The 27,926-nt window shown below is 38.0% G+C and overlaps 3 protein-coding genes across 10 annotated transcripts; 2 read left to right on the top strand and 1 right to left on the bottom strand.

The window, feature by feature from the left end:
• Positions 1 to 70: 70 nt before the first annotated feature.
• On the top strand, positions 71 to 11,632 carry LOC106132133 (zinc finger protein 497). 2 transcript variants are annotated; one of them, XM_060947202.1, is made up of 17 exons: positions 71 to 231; positions 1,505 to 1,578; positions 1,922 to 1,990; positions 2,254 to 2,423; positions 2,658 to 2,748; positions 3,402 to 3,615; positions 3,763 to 3,842; positions 3,990 to 4,211; positions 4,469 to 4,616; positions 4,991 to 5,150; positions 5,291 to 5,431; positions 5,946 to 6,022; positions 6,127 to 6,264; positions 6,656 to 6,760; positions 7,372 to 7,487; positions 7,781 to 8,047; positions 8,507 to 11,632. In XM_060947202.1, exons 2-17 carry the CDS (start codon positions 1,534 to 1,536, stop codon positions 8,804 to 8,806), a joined length of 2,343 nt encoding a protein of 780 aa, XP_060803185.1. In that variant the 5' UTR covers positions 71 to 231; positions 1,505 to 1,533; the 3' UTR covers positions 8,807 to 11,632. The 2 variants fall into 2 exon arrangements, with proteins under 2 accessions (XP_060803185.1, XP_060803186.1); XM_060947203.1 differs by having other exon boundaries at positions 8,510 to 11,632.
• An 805-nt stretch (positions 11,633 to 12,437) lies between these two features.
• On the top strand, positions 12,438 to 13,164 carry LOC106132077 (BET1 homolog). Its single transcript, XM_013331393.2, has one exon. The coding sequence runs from the start codon at positions 12,716 to 12,718 to the stop codon at positions 13,052 to 13,054; it is 339 nt and encodes a 112-aa protein (XP_013186847.1). The 5' UTR covers positions 12,438 to 12,715; the 3' UTR covers positions 13,055 to 13,164.
• A 2,051-nt stretch (positions 13,165 to 15,215) lies between these two features.
• LOC106132127 (uncharacterized) lies at positions 15,216 to 27,822 on the bottom strand. 7 transcript variants are annotated; one of them, XM_060947150.1, is made up of 21 exons: positions 27,699 to 27,822; positions 27,044 to 27,143; positions 26,541 to 26,674; positions 26,208 to 26,402; positions 25,917 to 26,009; positions 25,395 to 25,505; positions 24,651 to 24,853; positions 24,131 to 24,272; positions 23,632 to 23,714; positions 22,978 to 23,120; positions 22,423 to 22,575; positions 21,810 to 21,928; positions 21,657 to 21,713; positions 21,243 to 21,398; positions 20,098 to 20,238; positions 19,463 to 19,693; positions 18,759 to 18,848; positions 18,266 to 18,394; positions 17,924 to 18,055; positions 17,466 to 17,619; positions 15,216 to 17,072 (listed from the first exon to the last, which is right to left on the bottom strand). In XM_060947150.1, the coding sequence occupies exons 2-21, from the start codon at positions 27,141 to 27,143 to the stop codon at positions 16,963 to 16,965; spliced, it is 2,676 nt and encodes an 891-aa protein (XP_060803133.1). In that variant the 5' UTR covers positions 27,699 to 27,822; the 3' UTR covers positions 15,216 to 16,962. The 7 variants fall into 7 exon arrangements, with proteins under 7 accessions (XP_060803133.1, XP_060803134.1, XP_060803132.1 ...); XM_060947151.1 differs by having other exon boundaries at positions 23,632 to 23,684; positions 24,651 to 24,856; XM_060947149.1 differs by having other exon boundaries at positions 20,098 to 20,235; positions 24,651 to 24,856.
• Between the last annotated feature and the right edge of the window lie 104 nt (positions 27,823 to 27,926).

The raw sequence follows: 27,926 nt of genomic DNA on the forward strand, positions 1-27,926 counted from the left end.
TAATTTTTTATTGTAATTTTACCTACCCTGTAATAAGAAGCTATAACTATGTATCATGAGTTGTCTATGACTCTGTGTCTGATCATTGTCTCTACCTGTATAAATTTTTTTTGGTTGGAAGAAAATGGAAGATACCCATTTGTCCGATATCCAAATGTTAATTATTTCTAGTTATTTGAACATTTCGCAGTGTTAAAATCTATAAAAACTAACCAAGCTAATTATTTTTAGGTTAGTGTCAATTATATTTTAACAACGACTTTGGTTATATTTTTGTTTTCATCTTCAGTGAACTATCGCATTTTCTACGATTGCGTCATGTAAACGTATAGTTATATGAGTACATTCAGATAAACTGAAAATCTTTATTTTATTTGCATATTTGCCCTGGTATTGCCACACATTTGTGTGAAAATAAAGGTTTTTTGAAAGTTCTTGTTTATCTTAACCTTTTATTTTTGACAGGGATAACCTAAGCCTTTTTGTAAGTCCTGACACCATTTTTGATTTGAATCCTCCCATGTAAAACTGAAATGGATAATCTTTTTTCAAAATCTTCACTTTTTATTGTAATTCCCTTGACCTAATAGTAATTAAACTAAGATGTTTATTCTTTGGATGTAATAAGGTTATGTTGATGTTTTGATTGGGAAAGGCTAGAATCTGACAGGATCATTTCTACTTATTTTGGGCCCAATCAAATGAGGTTTTTAGTGGGAGAATATTTTATAACAAATCAAATAAACAAGACTTGAAGATATTTGCACCAAAACTTATTTCTTAAAAGTATGCAATGCCTATATAATATTTTGTCATTAATCTAAAAAAACATTATTCTGATATTATTTGGTCGTCTATAATCATATTTGTAATACATGCGTTCATATAGTTCTATTCTATCTTAATTTTACTTATTTCTATCTTAACACCAAATAGCTGAACATGGCCTATCAGTCTTTACAAGGCTGTTGGCTCTGTCTACCCCGCAAGGGATATAGACGTGATTATATGTATTATATAATTATGCAGTTTTTGCCCCTTACACCACAGTGTAAGGGGCAAAAACTGGTGGCTCTGTCCACAGACCACCGAGAGCCACCAGTCTCATAAAAATTTAAAGGCTATGTTCAGCTGTAGCTGTATTTGTGCAATAAAGTTTTTTTGTGGAGTACACACCTGTCACCCTTTCCATCATATCTCCTAACTTGGGTCTGCTGGAGGAGATTTACTTTGAAATAAGCAGAACCTATGTAATTTAGTTTCTTATGTTTATCATTCTCAATGTATTCTGTGTTCTTTTATTAGTAAATAAAAAAATAATATTTGCTGTATCATGGAAGCTCACGAAGATGTCCTTAAGTAAAAGAAAAACATATTGACATAGCAAGGTTTACGGGTAGACAGTGCTCATTATTTTTAAAGACTGGAAGGCCATGTTTAGCTAGAATATTGAAAATGTCTTTATGATATTTGACAAATAATATTGATTATATTATATTTTTAGGCATGGAAGACATAATAAAATAGTGAAACATGGATGGAGAATTTTCCCTCCACTGGGAGGATGAAGTGGTGAAGGTAACTATAAAATCAACTCATATTTTTTTAAAGATTTTATTCTTCTGTTCTCTTTATGCATTGAAAACCACATGCAAATTTCAAAATAGACTTTAAAAATATTGTTAGACAAAATATAAAGTTGATGTTTTCAAAATTAAAAGAACCTTGTACCTTGATATTACTATATCTGAATATTCAATAAAAAGATGGAATCGTTGCCCTAGTAAATGACTGCTCTTCCTTTGATTTTTGATAAAATTACTCTTTGATTGCATTCAAAAGTGATATCAATAAATATCACAGACTATTACCATTCAATAAGTCTAACAAAATAACGAATAAAACGTTGGTAAATTTTCAGGAAGAAGCGGTAGTTGAAACTGAGCAAGTAATTCTCGGTGATATCTCAGATACTCAGTATACAACAATGGTATGTATTAATATCAAAGATTTAATACACAGACATTTCTCACATAGTATATTCAATGTTAAATATATGCATAGACACTACAAGCAGTTTTTTTTCAACAAGGCCTTTTAGATTTAGAACTTAAGAATTCAATAACTACTCATACATACTACATAAGGCTGAAAATGCAGATTTACCCTCAACTTAAAGAGGATTAATTTATCCTTTAGTTACTAATCAAATTATCCATGATCTCATATCATTACATGCAGCATTTCTTTCAGACATCAGAGGAAATGATTGAGCACACAGATCAAATGGCAGCAGAGAATCTTATGTACTTATCCCAGGACATAGTAAACTACACGGAGGCCGCTGAAATTGATCCCAGTGTCGAGTGTGTCACAGAAGAGGTTGTAACTGACGACTGGGTCATATCTGGAGGGCAGGAAAGGTGAAACTACAGAACATATTTTTTCTGCTATCCTTTAAAACACTCATTTTGTTCTCATTATACTCATTTTGTGTTTATTTCTCTGATGGTGGCAACATACTTTTTTCTATGAAATGTTGTTATCAGCATAGAATCCTTACATATGGTTTATATATGATGTGCCAATATAATTATTAGATGTGCTTGAGTTGCTCTCAAGCTCTGCTACTATATTAATAGTTTGTATATTTTCAGAGTGGAAGTCCCATTGGAGCATTTGGTCAATCCTGTTTCTAATGCAAATGAAGAAAATAACATTGATGATGTTCCTCTACCAACTGATCAGGTAAATTAATTGGTATCCCAAATTCTTAATAGACACAACATTAGTTTGACAAGTTTAACGATTTTCCTAGCTGCTTATCACTTGGGCTCCTAATCTAACCACAAACATACATACATAAAATCATGCCTCTTTCCCGGAGGGGTTGGCAAAGACTACCTCTTTCCACTTGCCAAGATCTCTGCATACTTCCTTCGCTTCATCCACATTCATAACTCTCTTCATACAAGCTCGGCGGTTTCGGGTACTTTTGACCTGACCCTTTACCAGGACGTCCTTAATTCGATCAAGATATGTTCGTCTAGGTCTTCCCACCCCGACCTTTCCCTCCACACTCTCCTAACACACATTCTAACCACAGCTGATCAATATAGAAAGGGTGTGGAGCCATTCAGTATAAATATGTATGTAGTATGAGCTTTGCCTCTCAGGGCGAGCAGGAGTTGTTTTCATCATACCATAGAAATTAGAAAAATAAAGAAATGCCATTCTCAATTATGTTGTCGTAATGTCACATTCTTGTATTATGTCTTATATTATGCGGAATTCTACGCACCACAATTGCTACCGGCTCCAAATATCATAAATCAAAATCTATTTCTTTTGAACCAAGTTCAATAACGGAGAATTTTCTCAATTCGACCATATTTTTTTAGGACGAGTACACAGCAATGCGACCCTGGCCTTGCGATTTCTGTTCGAGAAGGTTCCGCAAGAAGGCGGCCCTCATGAACCACATGGTGGCCCATCAGAACGATCGGCCGCACGCGTGCAATCTTTGCGGAGTGCGGTACGTGCGCAAGTGCGATCTCATGAACCATCTGAAGGTGCACGCCTTCGTTCCTGATTCCCACGATCCTGTTGATTATGGTGAGTGATATATGAATTGTTAAGTTAGTAGAACGCACACAAAACTCTGGCTCACAAAACTCTGAAGGCAGCCCTGACGAACTACATGTCATAGACATTTTATCGCGTCAACTAACTGTAAAATTAATATATTTTGTTTCCTTTCAGAACAATTGTTAGAGGAAGAGAGAGTTATTAAACCAAAGAAAAAAAGGGGACGGCGGAAAAAGAATCCAGAACCAGTTGAGGTATGTCATTAATAAATTAGTATTCATTAAATTTTCATAATTCTGGTTCGCGTCCACGGTAATTTTTTTAATGTATATTACAATCAGGAAGCAAAGTTCATAAAAGGAATCATAAAAAGAAAATGATGTCACGTTTATGTCTCGCAGAACGGTGTGTGGGAGAATATGACGTCGGCTCGGACGCAGCAGTGGTCGCGGCGTCGCTCCGGCGCCCGACCCGCGGCCGCGTCCCCGCCGCCGCCCCCCGCGCCCGCCTCGCCCCCCACGCCGCCCACGCCCCCGCCACCCGCCGACCCTTCGCGGCCTTTCGTCTGTGGACATTGCGGTGTTGGATTCGCGAGGGAGAAGGCGCTGCAGTCGCATTCGCGGGTAAGGGAACAGTGCTCGTTCATTATTCTGTTTATATACACGAGGAAGAAATGTGTTGTTAATATTATTAGCAAGCATCATCGTTCGCGGTATCACGCGATTGCTCTGGCCGAGCGAGTTGCATCCATACCAACCGGCAACTGTCGAGCATGGTTACTCGTTTTATGGGGTTATACGAATATGTCTTAAGTGAAGTACGTTAGTTTGTGAAAAAAAAATCTCTATGGATCTGCTTAGTAAACTTTAACGTTTTCCAGATCCACGGCGGTGACTCCCCCATAGAGTGCGGCGAATGCGGCGAGCTGTGCTGGTCGCGCGACGGGCTCGCGTCGCACGCGGCGCTGCGGCACCCGCACCTGCCGCCGCGCTCGCAGCCCGCCCCCGCCTACGGGGACTCCGACTCAGGTGACTCTATACAGCCCGCTGGCACATAGAACGCGCCGAGATGCGCTGGTCGCGCGGAAACTGCACCCATAGTTGCTTTGCTGCAAAATTTTTACATCAAACATCACTTTATAATTTTCATATCTTTTGGTTTCACAACTTTGGTTGACGTCGACTAAATTACTGAAACGTTTTTTTTTTTTACTTTAAAATAAACATCCAAGATCCATTCCAATTAGAGAAAGTTCGTTTCTCATCATTCCCTAGCCGGGATTTGAACCCGAAGACCTCCTGTTTCACTGACGAGCGCACTGTCACTGCCCTACTTTTCGCCGCTCTATGCCCGCCCACCCGACGGCACATTCACTATTATCTCATTGTTTTTTCACCTTCAGATGACGACATGGATTACCAGCTGTCTCCCGTGGAACAGCAGAGCTCTGGAGAGCGACCGGTGATAGAGAACGTGCGAGGACCTTCGCTGTTCTGTCAGCACTGCGGAGTCGCCTTCCAGAGGGCAGACCTTCTGAGGAGACACGTGGCTGCTGCTCATAGGTAACAATTAGTTAAGAGAGTTGGTTCTAGGTTATGTAGGAGTAGGTACTGAAAGTGTGTGTAGTTTTTTGAGACTTTTGGTCTTTATCAGAGGTTGTAGATGGAAACAATTACTAATTTGAAATGTGTGTTCGTTCCAGTTACAAGCGGCACGACAGCACGAGCAGCACGTGGGGCGAGCACACGTGCGACGTGTGCGGGGAGACGTGCTCCGACGCGCTCCAGCTGCTCGCGCACGCCGAGCTGCACACGTCCCGCCCGCGCGCCCCGCCCTCCGCCAGGTACTGTCGTCCTCCGGCGGTGTTACAGGGACACACGGCGCGGTCACACGAGCACACGGCGACGTGCGGGGAGATTGTCTCGTCACTCGTGAGCAATATGAGGTCAGCCTATTACCACGAGTAAAGGGGCTCACCAATATACCTCAACGAAAGCGTGGTTACATGAGGCATAATTAAGATCTTGTAACGGAAAGGGGGTATCAATAAGTCACACAGTCAACACAGGATTAAATCAGTCCATGAGATAGAAAATCTTTTCCCACGGAGGATGGGGTGAAAACCGACAAAACCTCCTCCTTTTGATTCCTCATAGTGCGGTATGTTACTTGTCCTCTTTCCATTACACCATGTATATCGTTAGGCGATAAGTTATCTAGAACTCAAAGGATTATACAAAACATACAGTGGTTTAAATACCGGCCTAGACAGAAATATAAATAATTAGTAACAAGTTGTTTTCAAACATAAACCTAATTTCCTAAATTATAATCTAACATGGCAAATTTTCTTACAGATTGAAAAAGGTGTCTCGAGGACGAAATAACAGCGTGTCGTCAAGCAGCTCGCGGCAGTTTCCGTGCAAGGAATGCGGTGAGTTTTTGCTTTGAAATCATGCAATATTTTAAATTTGTTCAGTCTTCCAAATATTACTATACCCTTTCAGTAAAATAACATAATGAACGTTGTTTTCGTAGGCAAAGTGTTTGGATCCCGAAGTTCTCAACAGATTCATGTCCGGATACACACGGGCGAGCGGCCGTACGCGTGCCGCTTCTGCTGGAAAGCCTTCGCGGACGGCGGCACGCTGCGGAAGCACGAACGCATACACACTGGTAACTCAATTCTTTTTAATGATATAAACATGTTGTTCAAAGCGACCTAGCGACTCACCTAATTAAGCTTTTCCCAGGGTCCATACTGCACTAGCCTTTGTTGGCCGTGATTGGACGGTTAAGTGATCTCCAACACCTATAATCGAGCCAATGTTCATTACCTTTCGTTGGCACGGAGGGCTTCAGTGCGTTGATAAGGCATTTTTACTAGATTATGAAACTACATATCTTTTTGGTCGGTTTGTTGAACGCCTACTTCGGCGGTTGACCCGAAATGTACCCGGCATTAGAAGGAAGTTTTCGAATGTATCCATTCCGTTGCAACCTTTATTTGTACCGTTTGGGAAAGCCAACTCATTGTAAAGTTGTAATGTTCGCGTGGTCGTTGCAGGGGAGAAGCCGTACGCGTGCGCGGTGTGCCCGCGCGCCTTCAACCAGCGCGTGGTGCTGCGCGAGCACGTGCGCTCGCACCACTCCGCGCCCGACCGCCGCAACGGTGAGGCGCACGCGCACACACGCACACACACACACGCACACACACACACACACACACCTAACTAGAATAAATGGGTATCTCTGCGATAGGCATGTTACAACTTTGTCTTTATCGTCACTTACCATTAGGTGAAATGGAAGACATGCCAAATCCAATTCATGTTTTTTTTTTTTATTTGAGAAAGTCAAGAAATTAACAATCACTATACGAAAGCATTATTCTTAAGAGTTGATAGATGCACTGAAAATGTCAAATATAGTTGCTGCATTATTGTAATTTTCCAAATCAAATATTTAATAAGAAAAAACACACAGTACTTTACCCGCCAAGCCTACAAAGGCATGCTGTCCGAGCGCGGTAATAGATTGATTGTGTCACCATTCGACATGACGACACATTTTTAGCCGAGTTGCGCAACTGCATATTCCTACGACACAGCATCTGATTGATTCAGTTATTATGAAAAAAACCCAATAAATAATTCGTCATAATAAAGACATCTCAATAAATAGTTTAAAGTAGTTAACGGTGATAAAACATACGACCACAATGCATTGACCTGCTAATTATATGACGACACGGTACGAAAACTATATTTATTTTAATTACAGGTTGTCCAACGTATTCGTGCGTAGTGTGCGAACAGACACTACTGACGAGTGCAGATCTAGTACAACATTTGATACAGCATTGTGACGTCAACACCGCTCTCAAGAGACAACCGCAGGTAAGGGCATTCGTATATTTCTTTTTCCTTAGAATACCCCCTTTTTCCTTAGAAAAAGTATAAAAAAGGAAAATCATCAAAAATAAGGAAAATCTAAATTACGTCTCAGATAAAAAGGAGTCTGGGGTCCACGAATAAAAATTTTTAAGTGTGTATGTGTCTCATCAAAGTTTTCACTCGAACACAAGATAAGGTCCTAAGACATGATCACATTACATTAAAAGTTGGAATTTCCCTTCTTACTTATCATCGCTTTCATGAACCATACATTCATCGGTACATATAATTCGCAGGCCGGTCCTCGCAAATACAAGCGGCGGCGGAAAGTGAAGGCGGAGCGGTGGTCGCGGTCGCGGTCCCCCACGCCCGTGTCGTCCCCGGCCGCGTCCCCCGCCCGCTCCCCCGCCGGCTCCCCCGCGCGCTCCCCCGCCGCGTCCCCCGCCGGCTCGCCCGCCGCGTCCCCGCCGCGACGCCGCCGCCGCCCCCGCGCGCCCCCGCCGAGGCCTAAAATGATACACACGGAGGAAACTACCAGGCCGAGGACTAAGCAAGTGCGACCTGTAAGTATATTTAGTACTGAATTTGCATTGATAACCGACGTGGACAAAAACACTTTGTCCACGTCGGTTAGTTTGTGTAATTTGCATGAAAGTATAACCAACATAGAATCTTTATATTGTTACATAAATTTCCCTTTTTTTAAAACATTCATATGGAAGGACAAACAAAAAAAACGGTTATTCTTATAATAATGACCTTTTTTGTTTTGAGTTGGTGTTCTAGATTACTTATACTTTCATTGTAATATGTAATTCCCGATTATTACATATTTTTAACTGACTCCAAAAAAGAACGAGGTTCTCAATTCGACCGTATTTTTTTGTACTACTATGTTTCCATTTATACACCAATTTAAATGTATGTGACATATTTGCTTGGAGGATTATAAGGTACACATCAAATCTTTGAGTGGAGACTTAATGGTAAGTGGAAAGGTAATATGATACTTATTTCCCCAGCAGGTCCGATCACGTCGACCGCCGCGGCACCCGGCAGACGATCTGCGAGCGATCCGCACGCAACCACTCCGCCGCCGCTCCCCCACGCGATCCCCAACTCGTTCCCCCTCCTACTCCCGCTCACCCGAACAAAAAATAACACCTAAAACAGAACCACCGAACGTGGCGGACTACCACGTGAAAAGAGAACGAACCCCCTCCCCCCACAGCGATCCCGACGGACCGTACAAGTGCGAGATGTGCTCCCTAGAGTTCCCGAGGCGTGACGCGTTACTACTCCACGTGCCAGTCCACATTTGACAGCCGCCCGGTGCGGACGCAAATAAAGCAACCGCGACCAAACGACGAAAAACGAAACGTTAATAGTTATAGTAGCCATACGCGTTTCGATATACAATTCGGTAAATATATAAGTTTATAAACGCGATATGTACGTGCGATACGAAGGTTTTATACTTTTCTGTGTGGCTATTAATTGCTCAGATTTTTACTATAAAGAAAAGGTTAACGCAAAGTTATGTCATTATGTTATACGTAGGTACAAGTAAAAATTCGCACATGAATATCTATCGTTTCGCGTATGGCAAACATAAAAACGTTTTATGCCGCGTAACAAACTATTTGTTGAATAGTCCGATTATGAATTTATTGATGTAAGACTTTAGTATAGTTGTATAAGATGAGCCCAATTCCTGGTGATATGTATGAGTTCAAATTGTTACGAGGTAGAAGAAGAGGTAGAAGAATCTCTATCAATCGTGGAAATTGGCAAGTAGGGAATGTAATTTAAATTTAGAAAAGTGTATGTCTATCAGACTTATACTGATGTATGGAGAAGAAGCCAAAGCTTCTTTGGTCAAATCCTGTTAATAATTTAATGGATCATACCTCTGAAGGGGACACTAAATAAAGGCCTGATAATGTAAATAATTGAATATAGAGCTGACTTGCTAAAAAGTTTATGGAAATGCTTACAGTTATGTAGAAATGTAGATAGCCAGTTATGGAAGTGTTTAACTGTATATAAAACTATTGATTAGATGTGTGTGCGTTTGTAATGTTGAGCCTTGTATACAATTTCTGCATTTGTGATAGTTGTATGATTTATTTATATGAATAAAATGATGGAGGCTAAGAAAACTTTGTGCTGTATATGGCTAAAATATTTTGTACTTGTGGTTCTCCTCTGTGTTTTCTTTTTCTATCACTTTTTATTACACGATACTTTCAAACCATAAGGGCGGTCATTTTATTGTTATTTATTAGTTGAGACACGCTAATTAACCAAATAATCAGAAGTCCCATGCCACCACTATGTACAGTCTTGAATGTATTGTTTGTGTCTCATCACTAAGACTTGAGTATGATTGTATCTTAATTTTACTAATTGACTGAGTTATCGGTTAGTATTCTGTATTTTAGTAGCATATTATATGTAAATGATGTGTATTTAGTAATGTATATTCGAGGTTCCACACACTTCGCGCCTTGTAAATACGTCGTTCGACATCTAGACGCGGCTCATGCTAAAAACATTCATTCATATAATCACGTCTATATCCCTTGCGGGTTAGATATAACTAGCTGTCATGAAAGACTGACAGGCCACGTTCAGCTGATCGGCTTAATGATAGAAACAAAAAATATCTATTTCGAAAAATGTCCCCTGGTCGCAAAATGAGTCTTACGCAAAATATGCGCCAGGGACTTGGAATAAAATTTTATATAATTCATTTATTATTATAGTAGGTACCTAGTATTAGCTAGCCATTATTTAGAACACTATAATTAAATTTTATTAACATAAATAATAATGCTGTTAAAATAAAATAACAATAGGCAATGATGTTTCTGGAGCGTCATTTTGCGTAAGAGACATTTTGCGAAAAATACATTCTGCGAAACAGACATTTTGAGCATGAGCCATTGACGCAAAGTATGTCTGCGATCCAAAAAACATCATATACCAACAACCTTTTTTGTTGCGCCTACTACTACTTAAATACTAACCATACAAGGGTACGTGCGACGCTGTGAATGCTACTAACTTCTTGTTGAATGGCGAAAAGAGTAAGACGAAAAGTGTAAGTGGACCCTTATTGTTTATAATTTTTCTTGGTTTTGTAAAAATGCTATTCTGAAGTCCTTTCTCACGAGAAGAATCAGTGGGAATTACTGATAGGGGATTAGACGGGGTCACTGTTTATGCGTATATGTATTGTTATAAAATTATTTTAAAGTATCATATAAATATGTTAAAAATTGATCCAGTTTCAGAAATAAGGTTCTTCAACCTGTTTAAGTAAATTATAAATCGTCAAGAATGTATTATGCCCTTAACATATTATTTAGCAGGCTGTGTTGTAATAAAAATGTATGTTTAATCACAATAATATGAGGTTTGTTTGGGTTCTGAATGAATTCTCAAAAGCATATTTATCTGAAAAATAAACATTCCTAAAATAATGTAATAACGGCCTCTTTGGCGTAGCGGTAGCGAGCCTGTGACGTATGTCCGAGTTCGAATCCCGCCCAGCGGGACTAGCATGGTACGCGTACCAAAGTTTATCGCGCGATAAACTTTGGTACGCGTACCGTACCAAGCTATTTCGCTTCTGAATATGATGTGAACGATACAGCGGTAATTCATCTCGCGGTATAAAAATACGACGTCAACGCGTGCCATACTAGCCCCGCAGAAAATGAAGAAAATATTTTTTATTTTCAAATATCTAATATCGTCACAGTATAATAAATAGTACTATAGGTATCGTTAAATTAGAAGGTATCCCGGAACACAAGTCTCATGCTTTGGAACTAATGCAATCCATCGCAAGGACGTAATTTATTACTTTCCAAATATTGTATGTAGCATGTTCTAACAAGATACTTGCCATGGAGTTTCATACAGAAGTGTAAGCTTTTATAATTTTTTAGATATTTTATTAATCTACTTTAATCGGGTAATTTTAATCTTGTTTGCAAGTGGTAAGGGCTTCCAGAAAATAAAATAATAATATATTTTACTTCTGTAAAATTTTATTTTGCATTGTATGGTCAAACTGTAAGTACACATCACCAACAGCTATGTAAATATTATCGTATTTTAATAAAAGCAGTTCCAGATTTGAGGCTTATTTAATTTTTACCTATTCTACGCACAAGTATAATTATGTTAGAAGTTCGTATCGTAACTTTTCGGGTGTATGCGTATGTGTGTATAAAATCTCGTGGGTTAAAAAATCTCGATGATTCAGCTAGACCAAAGGGAAGATCTTCCGCCAGGCTAGGTGTGATGCCTGGGCAACCGCGGCTCCGACGATGTTGCGTCGGACGTTGTATATATGCTCCAATCCGTGAAATCTTTGCTTGCGCGAATTAGGTTTTTTGCTGTTTCTTACTGATAGCGTCGCGTGATTTTACTTTTGTGACTTGTAGCGTATAGATTTCGCCACAAATTATAAAGTGAATTTGATGTTGCATACATATTATCACGTCTACATCCGCTGCTGGGTAGGCAGAGCCAAAAGTCTTGAAAAGACTGATGGCCACGTTCAGCCGTTTGGCCCAATGAAAGAATCGAGATTAAAATAAGTGACGATAGCTAGCCCATCGGCTAAAAGAACGAATCCCATGTTTATAAGCCCATCCATTAGTCGCTGTGGAGTGAGAGGGTGAAGTGGTCCTTTTCTTTTTTTTTATTGTAGCCAATTTTAATGTTGTCCCTAGTAAGGGCGAAGTAAAGCACCCACAGCTTCTTACTCGCTTATTATTTACTTTACCGTGAAGAAGATTTACTAAAATATTAAATATGAATCACCACAGACAATGGCTGTATGGGCTTTGGGTTTCTGCCTTTCCGCAAGGTTTTTAAAGTGATGTTACTGGCAGTGGCACTTCAATGAAATGTCATGACATCTGTCAAGATTCTATGAATAAATTTATTTTACGTCACGTCATCATCTGCTTGTTTTGATTTAATTTTTCCACATTTCAATGGATTATTCTGAATCTTATAATATATGTTATGGGTCTTTCGACTGACCAATAAGGAATAAAGATTTACTTATTTCATATTTAGGTATTGTTTCGAAATCTAGTGTTAGAATTTTGAGTAGTTACAGATCTTAGCTGGTCATCATCAAATAGTGACTAGATTCCGGTCATTAATAAATTTACAAATACTTCAAAACGGCGGGTCGTAGCAATATGCGTCGATCCCGAGATGGGTACGCTTACCAACCAATACCAAGGGTTGCAACAGAAGATGCATTGGAGAACGATAACGAGCGAATGGCCGAAGAACTTAGTGGAAAGATTAACACCCTGAAGCATATGTCTATACAAATTGGCGATGAAGTGCGATATCAAGATAACATCCTGCGAGGACTTGACGATGATGTCGACAGGAGTTCTGGTTTTCTGGGCAAAACTATGGGCAGAGTACTAAAACTTGGCAAGGGAAACCACAACTATTATATCTTTTACTTGTTTCTGTTCTCAATATTTGTCTTCTTTTTACTTTATATTATTTTAAAATTTAGGTGATCTATTGATGTAGCATAAGGTTTCATGTTATTGTATTCTTCATTCCCTGTATTTATTTCATGTTGATTCCGTTATATATATTGTAAATAAAGCCTGTGCTGTATATCAAATTTATCTTTTAATTGTTCCCTAACAGAGAAAACCTGACAAATAAATGGAATATTTTCCTTTCATCCACAATTATTATTGTTTGTTGGCAAGGGATTTTATTTCTATTAACATAGTTAAGTACTGCTAGTCTACCTCTATTACATACTCAATGGTTTACGATTTAGACATGATCAGTCATGACATGCAGAACACTTTTTTTCCTCATTGAAATTAATTTGGGACAGGCCAGAAAACACTAAAACAGTATTTTATTCAATAGCGTATAATTCTCTTAAATTATTACAGAAATCCTCTCCTACTTTTTCTTTGGATATTGATATACGAAGAAGACATGGCATTTTCAGTGCTTCACTACAACTTCTAGCAGTATCAATTAAAAGTGCTACAATTGCACAAGTAATTTGGAAGTTTTTACTGTTATAACTGCACAGGTCATCAAGAATTATTAATGACGGAACACTCTGCCATTCAGGTAGTGTTGAAATACTTTCCATCAATGTTTCCAAAGATTTTGCATACAGAAAGCTGATCATTTTCATGTAATGTCTGTTAATAAGTGTTAAGTCCTGGGATAAGTCTGGTAGCTCATTTAACTCATCATGCATTATATACAGCACTTTTCCCTGTTTTGCAAATTCTATTGCTTTCTCAAACAATTTCTTGCGATTTGTTGATTCTGCATCATAATAAAATATTAAATTATTCTGCCATCTTCTGGTCGCCATCTTTCGTTTATAGACAGATTTTATTCTAAGCATACATAATAGAAATTGAAGTATTCTTATCTGCTGTGCACGCCAAGAGAATGAATATTAAGTCAATAAATAAGAGATACTAACCAGACCCAGACCACATTTTTAGAGACTTATATAGTTATCTGTATTTATGGTATTTACGAACGAATTAACAAAATCTTTCTGAGATCTTTTATTATTGTCTTGTCTAAAATTTCTCAAAACTAAAAAAATAACTTGTTTTGCTTCACTGACTTGATACGTAAGCAAATACCACAGCATAAATATTAATAGAACATGTGTAAATACTTTGTTCAAGCTATGTTCCTTTTCCTTGCATAAACTTTTCTCCAAAGAGAATATAACTAGGTACCTACTACCTTTTCTCCAAGTCAAGTTTTCTCACTCTGCCTGCTCCTTCCTTTCCTTCGCTTGGCATAGCCAACATTCTCTGACGAAAAAGCTCTAATTCGCTGAAATCTTTGATATCAATTTTTTTTAAAGTGCACAGTTTAGTGTAAATATTTAGACGCTTAATAAATTAGCTCTAAACTTTGAACTCCGAAGTTTGAAGCTAAGTAACGCTAAGCTAACGTTGGCTAATAAGCATTTATTTAGTGCCGAAAGCGCAAAGTAGCTTTGCATTTGAATTGACAGTTATTTTGATCTAACTGACTGATTGACAAGGGTTGTCAATGTTTTTTTACCCACGTACCTAACCCGTCTTTGTATCGTAGATGGTCTACCTACGCTTTGTTTGTCCATTATCCGTCGTATCTGTCACTAGTGATGTGCAAGCTAAGCTAAAGTCGACAAACTAGTGAAAAATATAAATTAACCCAAATATTTATTTAAGTATACATCACTATATATGACCGAATCGCAAATATGACCACATATCTTTCCGTGCCCAACTGGGCCGTGGCTTCCAATCAGGCTTCGTCGCAACTATCACATTCTCCTACTGCTTTTTTCTGTACTTTTCATTCCTTCTACTCCTCAAAATCTTTAAGAGAACACTTTACATTTTCCAATTAAAATAACAGTCACACTACCTACCCGCTGTCTAATTACTCTTTGCCTCAATACTGCTGTATGTATATGTCTGCAGCCTACTCTAAATCCTTTACAGTTCCTGTGAGTCTGTGGAACACGTTTTCGTGTGTTTAAAATAAAATTGAATTTGTCTGGCATACATATATACAATTACAACACAAATTATCTTTATTGTCCATAAAAAAATACATATGTAGTAAAAACATACATTACGAATAATTGTCAATTGTAGGCATTCGATGAAAAATAAAAAGTCGATGTTATGTATGTACCTTAGATTTAATTTATTACACAAAAATTACATTTGAATTGAAAATTGGCATTTCTATTGGATTGCTAGAATCTTAGTACCTTCCATTATTATTACCGCCCGCCCGACCCCTGACGATAAAACTTAGCTCCGAATGGATGAACCAATATTTTTAATCTTTTTTATAATTGAAATGTGCTTGGGGATTCTAATTAGCTAAGTTTGATGGAAATCGGTTCAAAATGTCAGTTTACATTTGATAGGTATATATGATAGGTATTAAATTATATTATACACTACGAAGAAATAGTGTCGGGGGTTTTGTTTAAGAAGTCATTGTGCACGACGGTAAACACAGAAGTCTAGATCTCTTTTTATCATCCATTTATTTACATAAATTGATTTTCAAATTTAAAGTAAGCACTAATTAAGTTGCACCACCATAATACTAACTAACATACTTGCAGTCTTTTCTTACAGGATTCCCATCAAATTGGTGCACTATGTAGTCGCTAGCGACTAGTTCCCAAATTAAAAAAAAAGCTAAAATGTAACTTCATAATAACAAGTAGTGAATTTTCATCATCGATTTTAAAGAATTAACATAAATAATCCAAACAATAAATTGTTACGAGTACACTAAACCGACCAGCTTGCATGAAGAGAATGAGGAATGGAAAGTGGTATGCAGGGATTGTGACAAGTGGGAAAAAATTGTCTACGCAATATTTCCAGACATATAAAATAATAAATGCGCATTAAATTAATATTGACATTGTTAGTAAAAAATGATTGATCGTTCCTTTATCAATATAAAACAAATAAAGACAAAGGCATGCAGCATTCGTTGGTGGTGTCATTTCGTATCTTACTTATATGTAGCAAAATAATGTATAAATATTTTATGTGTTACTGGAAATGCATGTTATAATATCCAAAATAATTTAATAAAATATAAACCATTCTATATTATGATGTTACATATCAATGTAAAAAAATCTATTGAAATTTTTTTATTTAAGAATTTACTAATGTTTTATTGTAAATCTTGTTATGAAATGACACGGACATCAAAACCCTAAAATAGCATTACCAGACCTAATATAATTAAGATGACGATCTTATAAAGATAATTCGAATATCGAATTTACTATACAGTACTTAGAGACCTTAAAACATTATATTTACAAAACATTGCTTTAGACACACTCACACTAATCTAAGACTCTCATTTTTATGACTATATTCTACTGTTTTGTTGCCACTTGCTCATACAATTTTTATTCTATTGAAGACTCCTGTGAGTTAACTCAACACGGTTTCACTGTGTATTTACTCAATTGATCCTTATCTAAGCTTTAATATATTTTTTTATATATCTAACATTAATAACAAATTTAATGTGTACGAACATTCTTACTATTCAGTTTATTTCGAAGATTTGTCGTGCAGTATTCATGAATGATTGTAAATACGGTTCATAAAAGGAATGTTCATTATAATATATCTGCCAAAAATCATTCTTTACAAACTTAACTTTTTGTAGTGCCTGGGCGCCGTAAAATTCGGAATAAAATAAGATTATGGACTCAATTATAAGATTTAAATGACATCGACGCATCCTTCATATAGTTTCAAGGAAATTTATGTTATTTGTATTGTTTAATATTATTCCGATTTCTATGCTGTGCATCGACTAAGGGGTCAGACTACACTGTAGTCAGTCATATGATCCTCCTCAATTCCGGCTCTAACGTTCATTCCTGCGCTCTCCCCGCCTCTGTGATGGACTCATACTGTTCTTTGTCTAGTTCCGTCATCGTTAATGTGCCGTCTGGTAACATGAGTACTACCCGCCTTGTACCACCTAGAAAAATGAATTTTATTAAAATGAAATCAATAAATTATTAACCTTGAAATTAAGAGTGTATCCCTGATTTGATCATTATATTCTCTTATTATTCCAAGAACATAATATTCGTATTGTCATCATCAGTTTTAATTAATTTTTAAAAAAATTATGTAGGATATGTGCATTCGCCCACGATTTAGATTTAAGAGATCTATATTTGTAAATTGATGTCTGGTGAAAATGCTGCACTTTAGTTTATATCGAATTATATTTAAGTGATGTTACGTCAATAAGTTATAACTTGTATCCAATTTTGAAAATAAATCTATTCTATTAATCGAGCGAGGTCTATATTTCTCAAGGTCAAACTTTAGGTATAATTTAAAGGTTTGTACTCTTTGTACGTACCGGGAGACGGCAGCTCGGCCTGCAGCAGTTGCGCGATCACCTGCGTGGCGTCCTCGCCGGGCTCTCCCTCCACTTGCACCGCAACTTGTTGCAGCGGCGCGCCGCCGCCGGGCATCAGGTGGGCCAACTGTGAAGGGTCGATTGCTAGCACGTCCTGGAAATCAAAATACGAACATAGAAGTCTTTTTGCTTCTACGAATGAGTATTATGACACGAATATAGAACCGAAAGACAAGTGCGAGTTTTACTCGATCAAATAGTAAAAAAATAAAAAAGAACTTCAGCGTAGTCAAAATGTATTAAAATTTTAAATCTGGTCTTTAATCCACCGAGCTTTAACATAAAGACTGTTATGAATGTGGCTGAAGCGAAAGAAGTAAGCAGGGAAACAAACATGTGGACAATGCCTCCGGGAAAGAGGCGCGATTTTGTATTTATGTAAATTTGATCTGACTGACCTGTCCGTCGTCTCTCGTGACGTACATGACGCCGTCCCCGTCCGCCTCCACGCCAGCTTCCCCTTCCACCGCTCCCTCCACGCCTTCCGCCGCCACCAATAACGTTTGGCCGGCTTCGTTCTCTCCGGCCACCTGATACAAAAATGGTAGGTTTTATAAATAACAATGTGTGCAGTCGAATGCGAAGACTTAGTACACAAGTTACAAGACCTTATGCGCGAATACTATGAAGGCAGTAAATTTTGTAAGTATCAGAATTAAACCAATCAAACAGTCCATCTGTTCGAAATGGATCATAACATATTACAATAAGACACAATATTATCAAAGAATATACCGTACCTGGTAAAGGACGCCGTCCTCGCCCCGGATCATGATGGGTGGGTGACCGGTGTGCAATAAACTGACTTCCTCGCCATCATCGCCTTCCAATAACTGTTTCACCGTCGCTCCTTCCACTTTCACTTCAGACTGATAAACAAGAAATATAAAAGCACATTAATTATCATTCTCGCTCCGGCAGCTATTTGCTGGATCTCGTGTCTTATTGTTAAACTAGTTCACTATTAAAGTTTGTTTTTTATGGATTTTCAATTATGCTTTCATCGTTATACGCCACAACTTTGACAAAAGAATTATTACCTACCCTAGTTTTATAATTTTTAAAAGAATGTGTGTTAAAAGGGTCGGGGCGTGTGCACGCTGTTATAGCGTCCACGGGCGGTGGCGTGGGTGAGTCTATCAATAAACCACCTAGCCTAGGTAAACTTGGCCCAGGCTTATTACTACCGGCTCTATTTACTACCATTAAAGAATTATGTTTGTATATACTTACACCATCTTCGTCAGTCAGGACAGGCAGAGAGGGTTGAGCTACATCACCTTGCACCAACATTCCTGTGGTGCCGCCAGGTGACATCTCCACCTGAGTGACAATATACAAGAAAATATTTAAATTGCGTCAAACTTAATACTCGATTCTTAATTTCTCTATAGATCGAGAGAAAAAAAAACAGTCTTATTTCTGATTTTCCAATTTTGTAAAGACATTATTAAAGAATAATAATATGACTTTTGTTACATACATACATACATACATAAACTCACGCCTCTTTCCCGGAGGGGTAGGCAGAGACTACCTCTTTCCACTTGCCACGATCCCTGCATACTTCCTTTGCTTCATCCACATTCATAACTCTCTTCATGCAAGACCTAGACGAACATATCTTGATCAAATTAAGGACGTCCTGGTGAAGGGTCAGGTCAAAAGTGCCCGAAACCGACTTTTGTTACCGTGGTATATAATATACTTTTTATATGGCCCGCTGTCTTTTTCTATCCCAATTTTTGCATGTGCTTAGTTATATCATCCACTACTTTGTTTCAGGGCCTGGGTTCCGCTTGTTTCATTTCTACGACAATTGGCACACATGACCTTTTGCCACGTCAAGCCAGCATTCGGGTTGGCCCTCTCACTAGGCTTGCTTGCGTGAAACATGAATTGTATAATTTTATACAATATGTGTACACAAATCATACCTTCATGAGCATAGTCCCGGCTGCCGTGGAGGGCGGCGTGGCGGGCGGCGGCGGCGTGGGCGGCGGCGACGGCGTGGGCGGCGGCGTGGGCTCGCCCTCGGCGCGCGCCAGCCGCCGGCCCGTGAGCGGGCACAGCGACAGCGGCCGCTCGGGGCTCGGCGGCGGCAGCGGGCCCAGCTCCGTCGGGAACGGGTCCTCGATGCCGTCCGACGTGTCCGACGACGCGTCCGACTGCGCTCGGGACATATAAAACTTGCTACTTAGCTTTATAGAGTACACGACAATATGAAAAATATGACTTTATCTCTTTGGGTGATGTTGAAATGCACTGCAAATTTTATGGTTTATATTCTTCATTATTTTAATGACTGTAAAATGACGATAACTATGAAGTTATCGTCATTTTACAGTCTGTAGAGACAATAATATGGAGTGTGATAAAGTGCCACAGCACATCATATTTCTAGTAACAAGTGGTTCTGATAAATAAATTATTGCATTCTAACTTCAAGAGAATGTAATTTTCTGAGAATCAATAGTGATTTCTGCCGGTCAAGACACAAATTCTAATGTACAAGTTTTGAATAGATTTAGAAAAAGAAGACCATAAAACGAAAACATGCGAGACTTCATACCTGATCGAAGTCGAAGGGGACAGGCAGGGCGGGCTTCTCGCGGATGCGCACGATGTTGCCGGCCGCCGTGGACACGGACGTGAAGCCGCGCCCGCGCCCGCGCCCGCCCGCGCCGCCGCGCCGCAGCAGGCTGTCACCCTGCTTTCGAACGAGGAGAGGTTTACTTTATAATGTTTGGTTCCATTTTGATGACGTTTGAATCATGTTTAGTATGTTTGCGCTACAAGAAAGTGCAAAAAAGTTGCGGTTGTTGTGAAGGAATATGTTCTTATAATCTTAAACTACACTCCATAATATATAGATTAATTTCTACGATGACAGGATGGTATTATTTTATTTTTGTTGACTAGTACTTTTATTTCGTTTTAAAGTTTGTTATTAATTAGTTAGTAACACAGTTCATGTTATAATAAATATTATTAAGATACTCAGATCTCAATTAATATGTGATTACTGATAATGTTATTAACCTTTAACTATTCTAGTGTTATTTGTAAGCCTGTTGTCAAATTCAAAGTTATTTTTTAATTTTAATAGAATATTTTGGTTTTTACTTCAGTGTTTCTCTTTAAATTAAACTCTATATAAGAAAACGGCTATTAAAAAATGATTATTATAACGTATTTTGAATTTTATATGAATATTAATTTAAAAACAGTTGAATATTCAAATACCAAAAAAATTTTAATATTTGCAAGCCCTAATCACAGAGATCAAGCTATATTTAACAGAATTTAATTCCCTCTGAAATTACCTGTTGCATTCCAGGTCGTGACAGCTGTTAAGAAATAATTAGCTTTTTAATAATAATCTCTTAACAAAACAAATACTTTGTCTATAGTGGTGTGGGTTCCATTCAATATATTATACCTATTATTTTTTAATACGGTTATTAATAAAATTATTAAATATGGTTTAGCATTGGCCAAACACATTGTAAAAGTCAACCAAGAGAAAGTTCAATAAACTTGGTATTCTTCTTTTAGTGGATAAGGTAACAACCTGTCGCTATTGGAATCTCAATTCCATCATTAACCCATACAGCTGCATGCCCTTTCAATCTTTTCAAGACTACTCGCTCTCTCTATCTCATAAGGGATAAAGAGGTGATTATATGTTTTGATACTTTTATTATAAATCAATACCTGTGCTAGCTTCTTGTTGAGTATGGTGACGGGCGAGCGGTCGGCGGACACTCCGCTAGGCCGCTGTATGGTCCGCTGGATGATCTTCTGTCCGCTGGGCGTGGTTATTGTCCGCTCAGTCACTTGTTGACCGCCGGAACCGAACGTCTTCTTCACCTGAAAATTATCGAGAAGTTTATATTAATCTGCTTTATGTTATAAAGCAGAAATATAGCAGGCTAGAGCGCTAGTTCTACGATTTATATAGCAACTCCAAATAGTTCACAAACTATTGTCATAGTTGTAAAAAAAAATTATGGCACAACATAATGCTCTTTGGTTAATTACTATATAATTTTGTTTTTCTTTATTTAAACTAATTAAAAATAAATAAATGCATAAATTCAACTACCTCATATATTCATTCATACTTGCCTGTGTGACCGGAGTGCGTAAAGGCGATGACTTTTTCTGTTCTTCAACTGTCTTTTTCTGTAAAAGGAGATGATATAAGTGTATGAATACAAAGAATCACAATAAAACTTAGAAACTTAATAAGTTACTTATTAGTCTAGATAAGTCACTTACCTGTTTTGCAGCCAATATCTGTTTCCGGATGACGTCTTGGTCTATGTTTAGCCCTGGACCTAGTTTACCGGGAGAGTCGATCTTCATGATACCAGAGCTTTTAGACATTATGTACACACCTGTAACAAACAAGAATCACTCTCATATACAGTGAAAAAAATGCACACTGAAAAACCATTTCAATAAATAAACACAAATAATAAAAACATTTAAAGAAAAATTGTGCAGAATAAGATGCAGGGAAATATTTTTTTTTAAATCAAAACTACTGACATTTATGGCTTATCTACACATGCCGCCGGGTATGCTGCCGGTAAGACTGCCTTAAAAAGATGTCAGGGAATAGATGCACGTGCCAGCGGCCTGCCCGTCGGGCATGTTTGGATGCGCCATAACAATCTATGGGCTGGCATTAATTTGCCTTCTACCATATACACAACTAACAAATATATACCCAACTCCCCAAAGCAATGTTTGTATACATTTACACGATCTACGAAGAACGGTAGAAGGAATGCTGTTATCCAAGACAAAAATATGAATTATGGTGCTAATATTTACTATGAAGCAACCATAAAAAAATGCTTAACTATAAACATTTAACGATCATTACCAGTTGAGAGGTTGGGCATATGTTTGGGGTCCACCTTGATGACTCCCTTGATGTTAGGCATGCCTTTACCGCCCAAACCTAGTGATTTCACTAGCTCGGGATCGATGTTGGCCTTTGGTGAAGATTGCCCGTTTAGAACCTTCTTCTCTATTGCTGCAACAAATATTAATAACTAAGTGTAGTGAAAGGTAAATGTTGCATCTTACATGGGCAATCACAAGATAGCAAATAATATAGTTTCCCCGTTAAATAATTGTATTGGTTGTAGTTCTTTTCCGAGTTATGTACATTAGTTTGAGTGCTAACCGATGCTTTTGCGGGGAGGGAAAAAATCTTAAGGAAACCTGCCATTCAGGCAACTAAATGTGTAACCATGAAACAAATAAAAAATTGTTAGATTGCCCTGCAAAGAACGCCCCTATCCAGGACCCGTGGTCAAGGGCGCGAAGCTTGGGTTCCTCTCCAGTGGCGAGGATGTAACCGGGATTAACGACAGGAGAATTATTCCTTTTTCCTCTGAATACTACTTCCAAAAGCTTGTAAATTAAAGCATACTTTTGATGGTATCGCCGTCTGAGTAGTCCTCGTCTTCGCTGGAAGCCTCCTTCTTGATCTTCTTGGCGGCCGGCTCGTCCTCGGCGCCGCACCACGCCTTCACTTGATCCAGTGCTCGCACTTTGCTAGTTCTTTGCAGACGCCTGTCAAAGATTTTCATATATTGAACTGCAGGTCACTACTCTTTGACACGAATTACTGAAGACTACTGGCTATTGTGGTAGACAGTGTCTACTACAATTTGCTGGATAATTTCAGTCTTGCATCCACTAGATGTGACCTAACCAAGACTCTATGTCTTTTTAGAGCATTGTTAAAAAATATATTTTATAATAAAACAGTGCAGTGTATATAATAAATATTTTCTTGGTACATAGACATTAAAACAAATAACAAAGATTTATATGTATGTATGTCAATATGCTTATTGCTCAAACCAGATAAGCCCAGGGGACTGCAGAAAAGACATGACAGGGGAAACGCCACAAGGGTTGTAGATGTGATTGTATTGAATAACTCATGGTGCAGTGAGATACTTCGGCCACCTCGCATTGGGTGGTGCATGGGAGTAGTCCCAGATGCTACTCCCAGACTACGTACTACGTACTGTACGTAAGAAAATGTTTGTTTATTGACAAGATGATATTTACTTACCCTGAAGGCGTGAGCGCCGGGCTCTCGGGTTTCTTCATCACCGATTTGACAACCTGGGGCAAAGGTACGTTGATTTGTTTCACCTGTTGTACAACATCTCTAGTCACCATATGTTTAATAAAATTATATAAAAAGATTACACTACTTTGCACATAGATTATCAGATTTCAATTCTTGCTGACAGATTCTAGTAGATAGATATTTCTATAAATACGGACCCATCAGGGATTTTTAAAGTAAAGAACCTTTCAAATCTCAGATTTGGAACTGTTTTTTTACCCGAATGCGTCATTAAACATCAAACAAAACAAGTTTTCTGATAATATCCCTCATCCTAAGAAGCGTTAACCCAACTTATTCTAGACTAATTGATTGGTTGCGCGTGTAACGTACACGCTGAGTCGGTATTTGCCTGACCTACATGAATGTTTAAATGTGCGATTGTTCATACAATAAACTCTCTCTAACAGTTTAGTAGCATATAGGTGATGTGACTTACCTGTACAGGATGTTGTTTCTGTTGCTGCTGTTGTTGCCGCTGAGCCTTGATCTCTTTCTGCCTTGCGAGCTGCTTCTCAAACGCCTCCAACAAATCCTTGCATGTCTCCAAGTACTCTACCGGCTCCCATGTGTTTTGGTCACTGTATTATAAATAAAATAGTTGTTATCCGTACTAGAATTATAAAGAGAAAATATTTGTATTTTTATTTGTAATAAATAAATTCAAGTACACAGACCTTCATTAGACCTGCTAGTTTAGCCTTACATTTGGGTAAAAAGACCGAATTGTTGATGCTTGACTTGCTCGATGGAATAACTTAGGGGACACGTCTGGCAACCCTAGTCACGAGAATGATGATGGGCAATAACTGATTTTAAACTTTCGTTTTGCATTATACCTATTACCTATTTATAGGACTTTTTGAATAATGTTACAATCGGTTGTCACCTAACATCCGAGATGAAATAAAGGTACCTACGTTACGTGCGCGTGTAATACCTGTATTGTTTAAACTTACTGCGGATACCCCTCCCACTTGAGCAGGTACTCGTACTGCTTGCGGCGCGGGTTGAACCTCTTGGCGAGGATGCGGTCCACCACGAACTCGCCCGCCTCCGCGGGGTCGGCGCCCTCGCGCTCCGTGCGCCGCGCGATGCGGTTCTCGGGCGGAACGCGCTCCTGCGCGCTGCGGACCGACTCTCTGTCGTCTTTGTACTCGTGCTGCTAAACATTCACATTTAAATCAATATTATTTTTTATGTTAAGAAGGCCTAGACTCAAGACGAACGTATCTTGATCAAATTAAGGACGTCCTGGCAAAGGGTCAGGTCAAGAGTACCCAAAACCGCCGAGCTTGTATGAAGAGAGTAATAAATGTGGATAAAGCGAAGGAAGTATGCAGAGATTGTGGCAAGTGGAAAGATGTAGTCTCTGCCTACCCCTCCGGGGAAAAAGGCGTGCTTTTATGTAAGTATGTATATTGCTGGCACCCTGTCACTATTAGAATCTCAATTCCATCATTAAGCCATACAGCTGAACATTGCCGTTTAGTCTTACTGAGACAGTTGCTCTGTCTACCGCACAAAAGTTGTGCATATTCATCGTTCATGCATGCATTTAATTCACTGTACTAAATATAATGTCCCATGTGTGATAAATAAAATATTTTAAGAAAAGTTTTAGTAGAATATGATTTGCATGCAAAGGTAAAATAGTTGAGTTTAAACAAGCGAGAAACATTAGAATGTCAAAAAAAACCAACCTTATTCTTAGAGACATTATGTGAAATGGACGTCTTGTTAGTAAACACCTTCTTCCTATTAGCAACAATGCCATCACTCTCTTCACCTGAGGGCTGAGTCTCTGAATCTTCCTAGGGGACAAATGGGACATATACCGTACTTTAATCATGGTATTGATAAATTAAATAGTGACATTTTGATATTCCAATGCATCAACATCTGGGCCAGGAATTTTGCTTAAATTATAACCAAATTTGGTTTTATTGTTTAGATGAAAATTTCAACCCATAAATAGGAAGTTAACAAAATGAATACACACACCCTTGGTTATTACATGAAAATTCCAATTTTTATAGCAGAAGATATGAATGTTCCTTGCTAAAATATTTTACAAATCATGCATTTACAATCATTATGCTATGCTGTAAAAGCCATTCAACTATTTTCATTTTGTACTATTTCTACATCCATTTATCATACTCACAATTATCTTTGAAATAAATAGGAAGCTAGTAAATTCAAGCAATATGAATCAGGCATACCATTTTTACTGTTTTCTTGGGTCGTCCACGTTTCTTAGTTTCATGACTTGGAGTTTGCACTGGTACAAGTTGATCATCAGTCTTAACTTCCATCTGGTTAAAAAGCATGAAATATGATTTCAATGATTGCAAAATTAACATGAAATTTATGCAGTATGAGCAAAAAGGGAAACTCAAGTCACTTGAGACATCATTACCCGATAATTATCTGTCGACCCTTAAATTTCTAAATTCATAATGAAAACTGTTTAAAGCTATGGAAGATGATTATAAAATAATTGTTATACTTACAACTTTAGCATGAGCAAACTTGGACAATGCTTGAACATCTGCTCCTGCAGTAATCCAGGCAGTGCGCTGGGCCTCAGGCATACGACACCATTGTTGGTATAGCTTCCAACTGTTGTCCGTATTCCCCACCGAACCATCTCGAGATGAAGAACATTTCCACAAAAGAAAAGCCCATACTTGAGCTTTGCTCTCATTCTGAAAATATCAAATTAAATTAATAAAGTCTCCAACAGGCTTCAGATTTATATCTATCTATCCTGAATTTCAAACTAATGGAAATTCTAGTTTTACTAAAGTAGACCCCCATAGAAAAATATTAAATTGTCTACTTACACTGTCTCTCACAGGAGATTTTCCAGTACAGTTTTCACCACTCTTGTGTTCTTTAAATTCCTCAATTAAGTGAAATGCTGAATGGCACTGTCCACAGACTAGGACATCTAGTGTTGCCATTTGCTCATGGGCCTCTGAAAATTAAAATAAAATATACCAATGAAATTCATCTCAAATCAAAATTGAATTCACAGTTTCACCTATTCAATACAAACATGCATAAAGTTCCTGTTGATTATGCACATCATATTTTCCAATGATATCTTTTGTAATTAGTTAAGTCTGAAAGCAACCAACTCAAAAACTATTGAAAGAATTTTCACCAACACACACAAATAAAGAATTAAGGTAGATTTATCCAGTACATGTACATGTGTATCCAAAAATTCTGTATGGAATAATAATACAACACAGAAATGTGTTAATGACTGACCAAAAAGGTTGAAAGGTATAAATGGAAAACCAGGTAAACAACTATACATATTGATAATTTGTATGCTCACCTTTCAATGCGACTGGATTTTTGGTAAGTTCATCGGGATTACCTATTGGTACCTCTTCCGTCGTTGACGTTCCATCTTCCTCCAAAGAAGTCATCGTCATCTGGCAAACATAAATAAAATACTAACCACCAATTGTATACTATAAAATCAGAAAATTGTGAATCAATTTGAAAAGTTAGAAAGAGGTATATCTGAGGAAAAAAATCTTAAAATATATATCAACGGATACATAAAAATATATATATAGTGCGAAGCCCGAGCGGGTCGCTGGGTAAAATATAACCTATAGTGGCCGGCATCTTCCCGCCAACTCATACTCTTTTCCTTAAAAAGAACTATAATACATAACATAACAAATCATTTATTCATATATAACATAATTCACTTTATAACAGAAAAGATTAATTATAAAACGCATATAACATGACTATATCGAAATACCTATTGTTCGCACTAAACATTTACGGTCTGGTCTGTCACAATTTTAATTTCAGCCCATCCAGTTTCAACCTACATAAAGCAACGAATACCGTACACTGTGCATGTTAATTTTAGATAACCATTTATTGATATACACTTCACCATTTCATTATATTTGGTGGCACATTTGGAATTGATAGATTTAGGATAAAATAAGTATGATGGTGACACTTACAAAACAATATGTTTTCTAAAATTGATGAAACTTCTTCCGAACGCAACTCAAAACGAGACGTATCTCTTCAAGAATGGGATTTCAATGACAAAAAAAACAGCGTCACCGACATTTGCATGCTGCCCCCTAGCGTACAACGACAAAAACTGTTTTCATCGACAATTTTAGATAGAAAGTAACCAATAGTGACACAGAGATTCTGAAATTCAACCAATAACCATTTATTTT

This window comes from Amyelois transitella, chromosome 13 (assembly GCF_032362555.1).
Source record: "Amyelois transitella isolate CPQ chromosome 13, ilAmyTran1.1, whole genome shotgun sequence".
NCBI lineage: Eukaryota > Metazoa > Arthropoda > Insecta > Lepidoptera > Pyralidae > Amyelois > Amyelois transitella.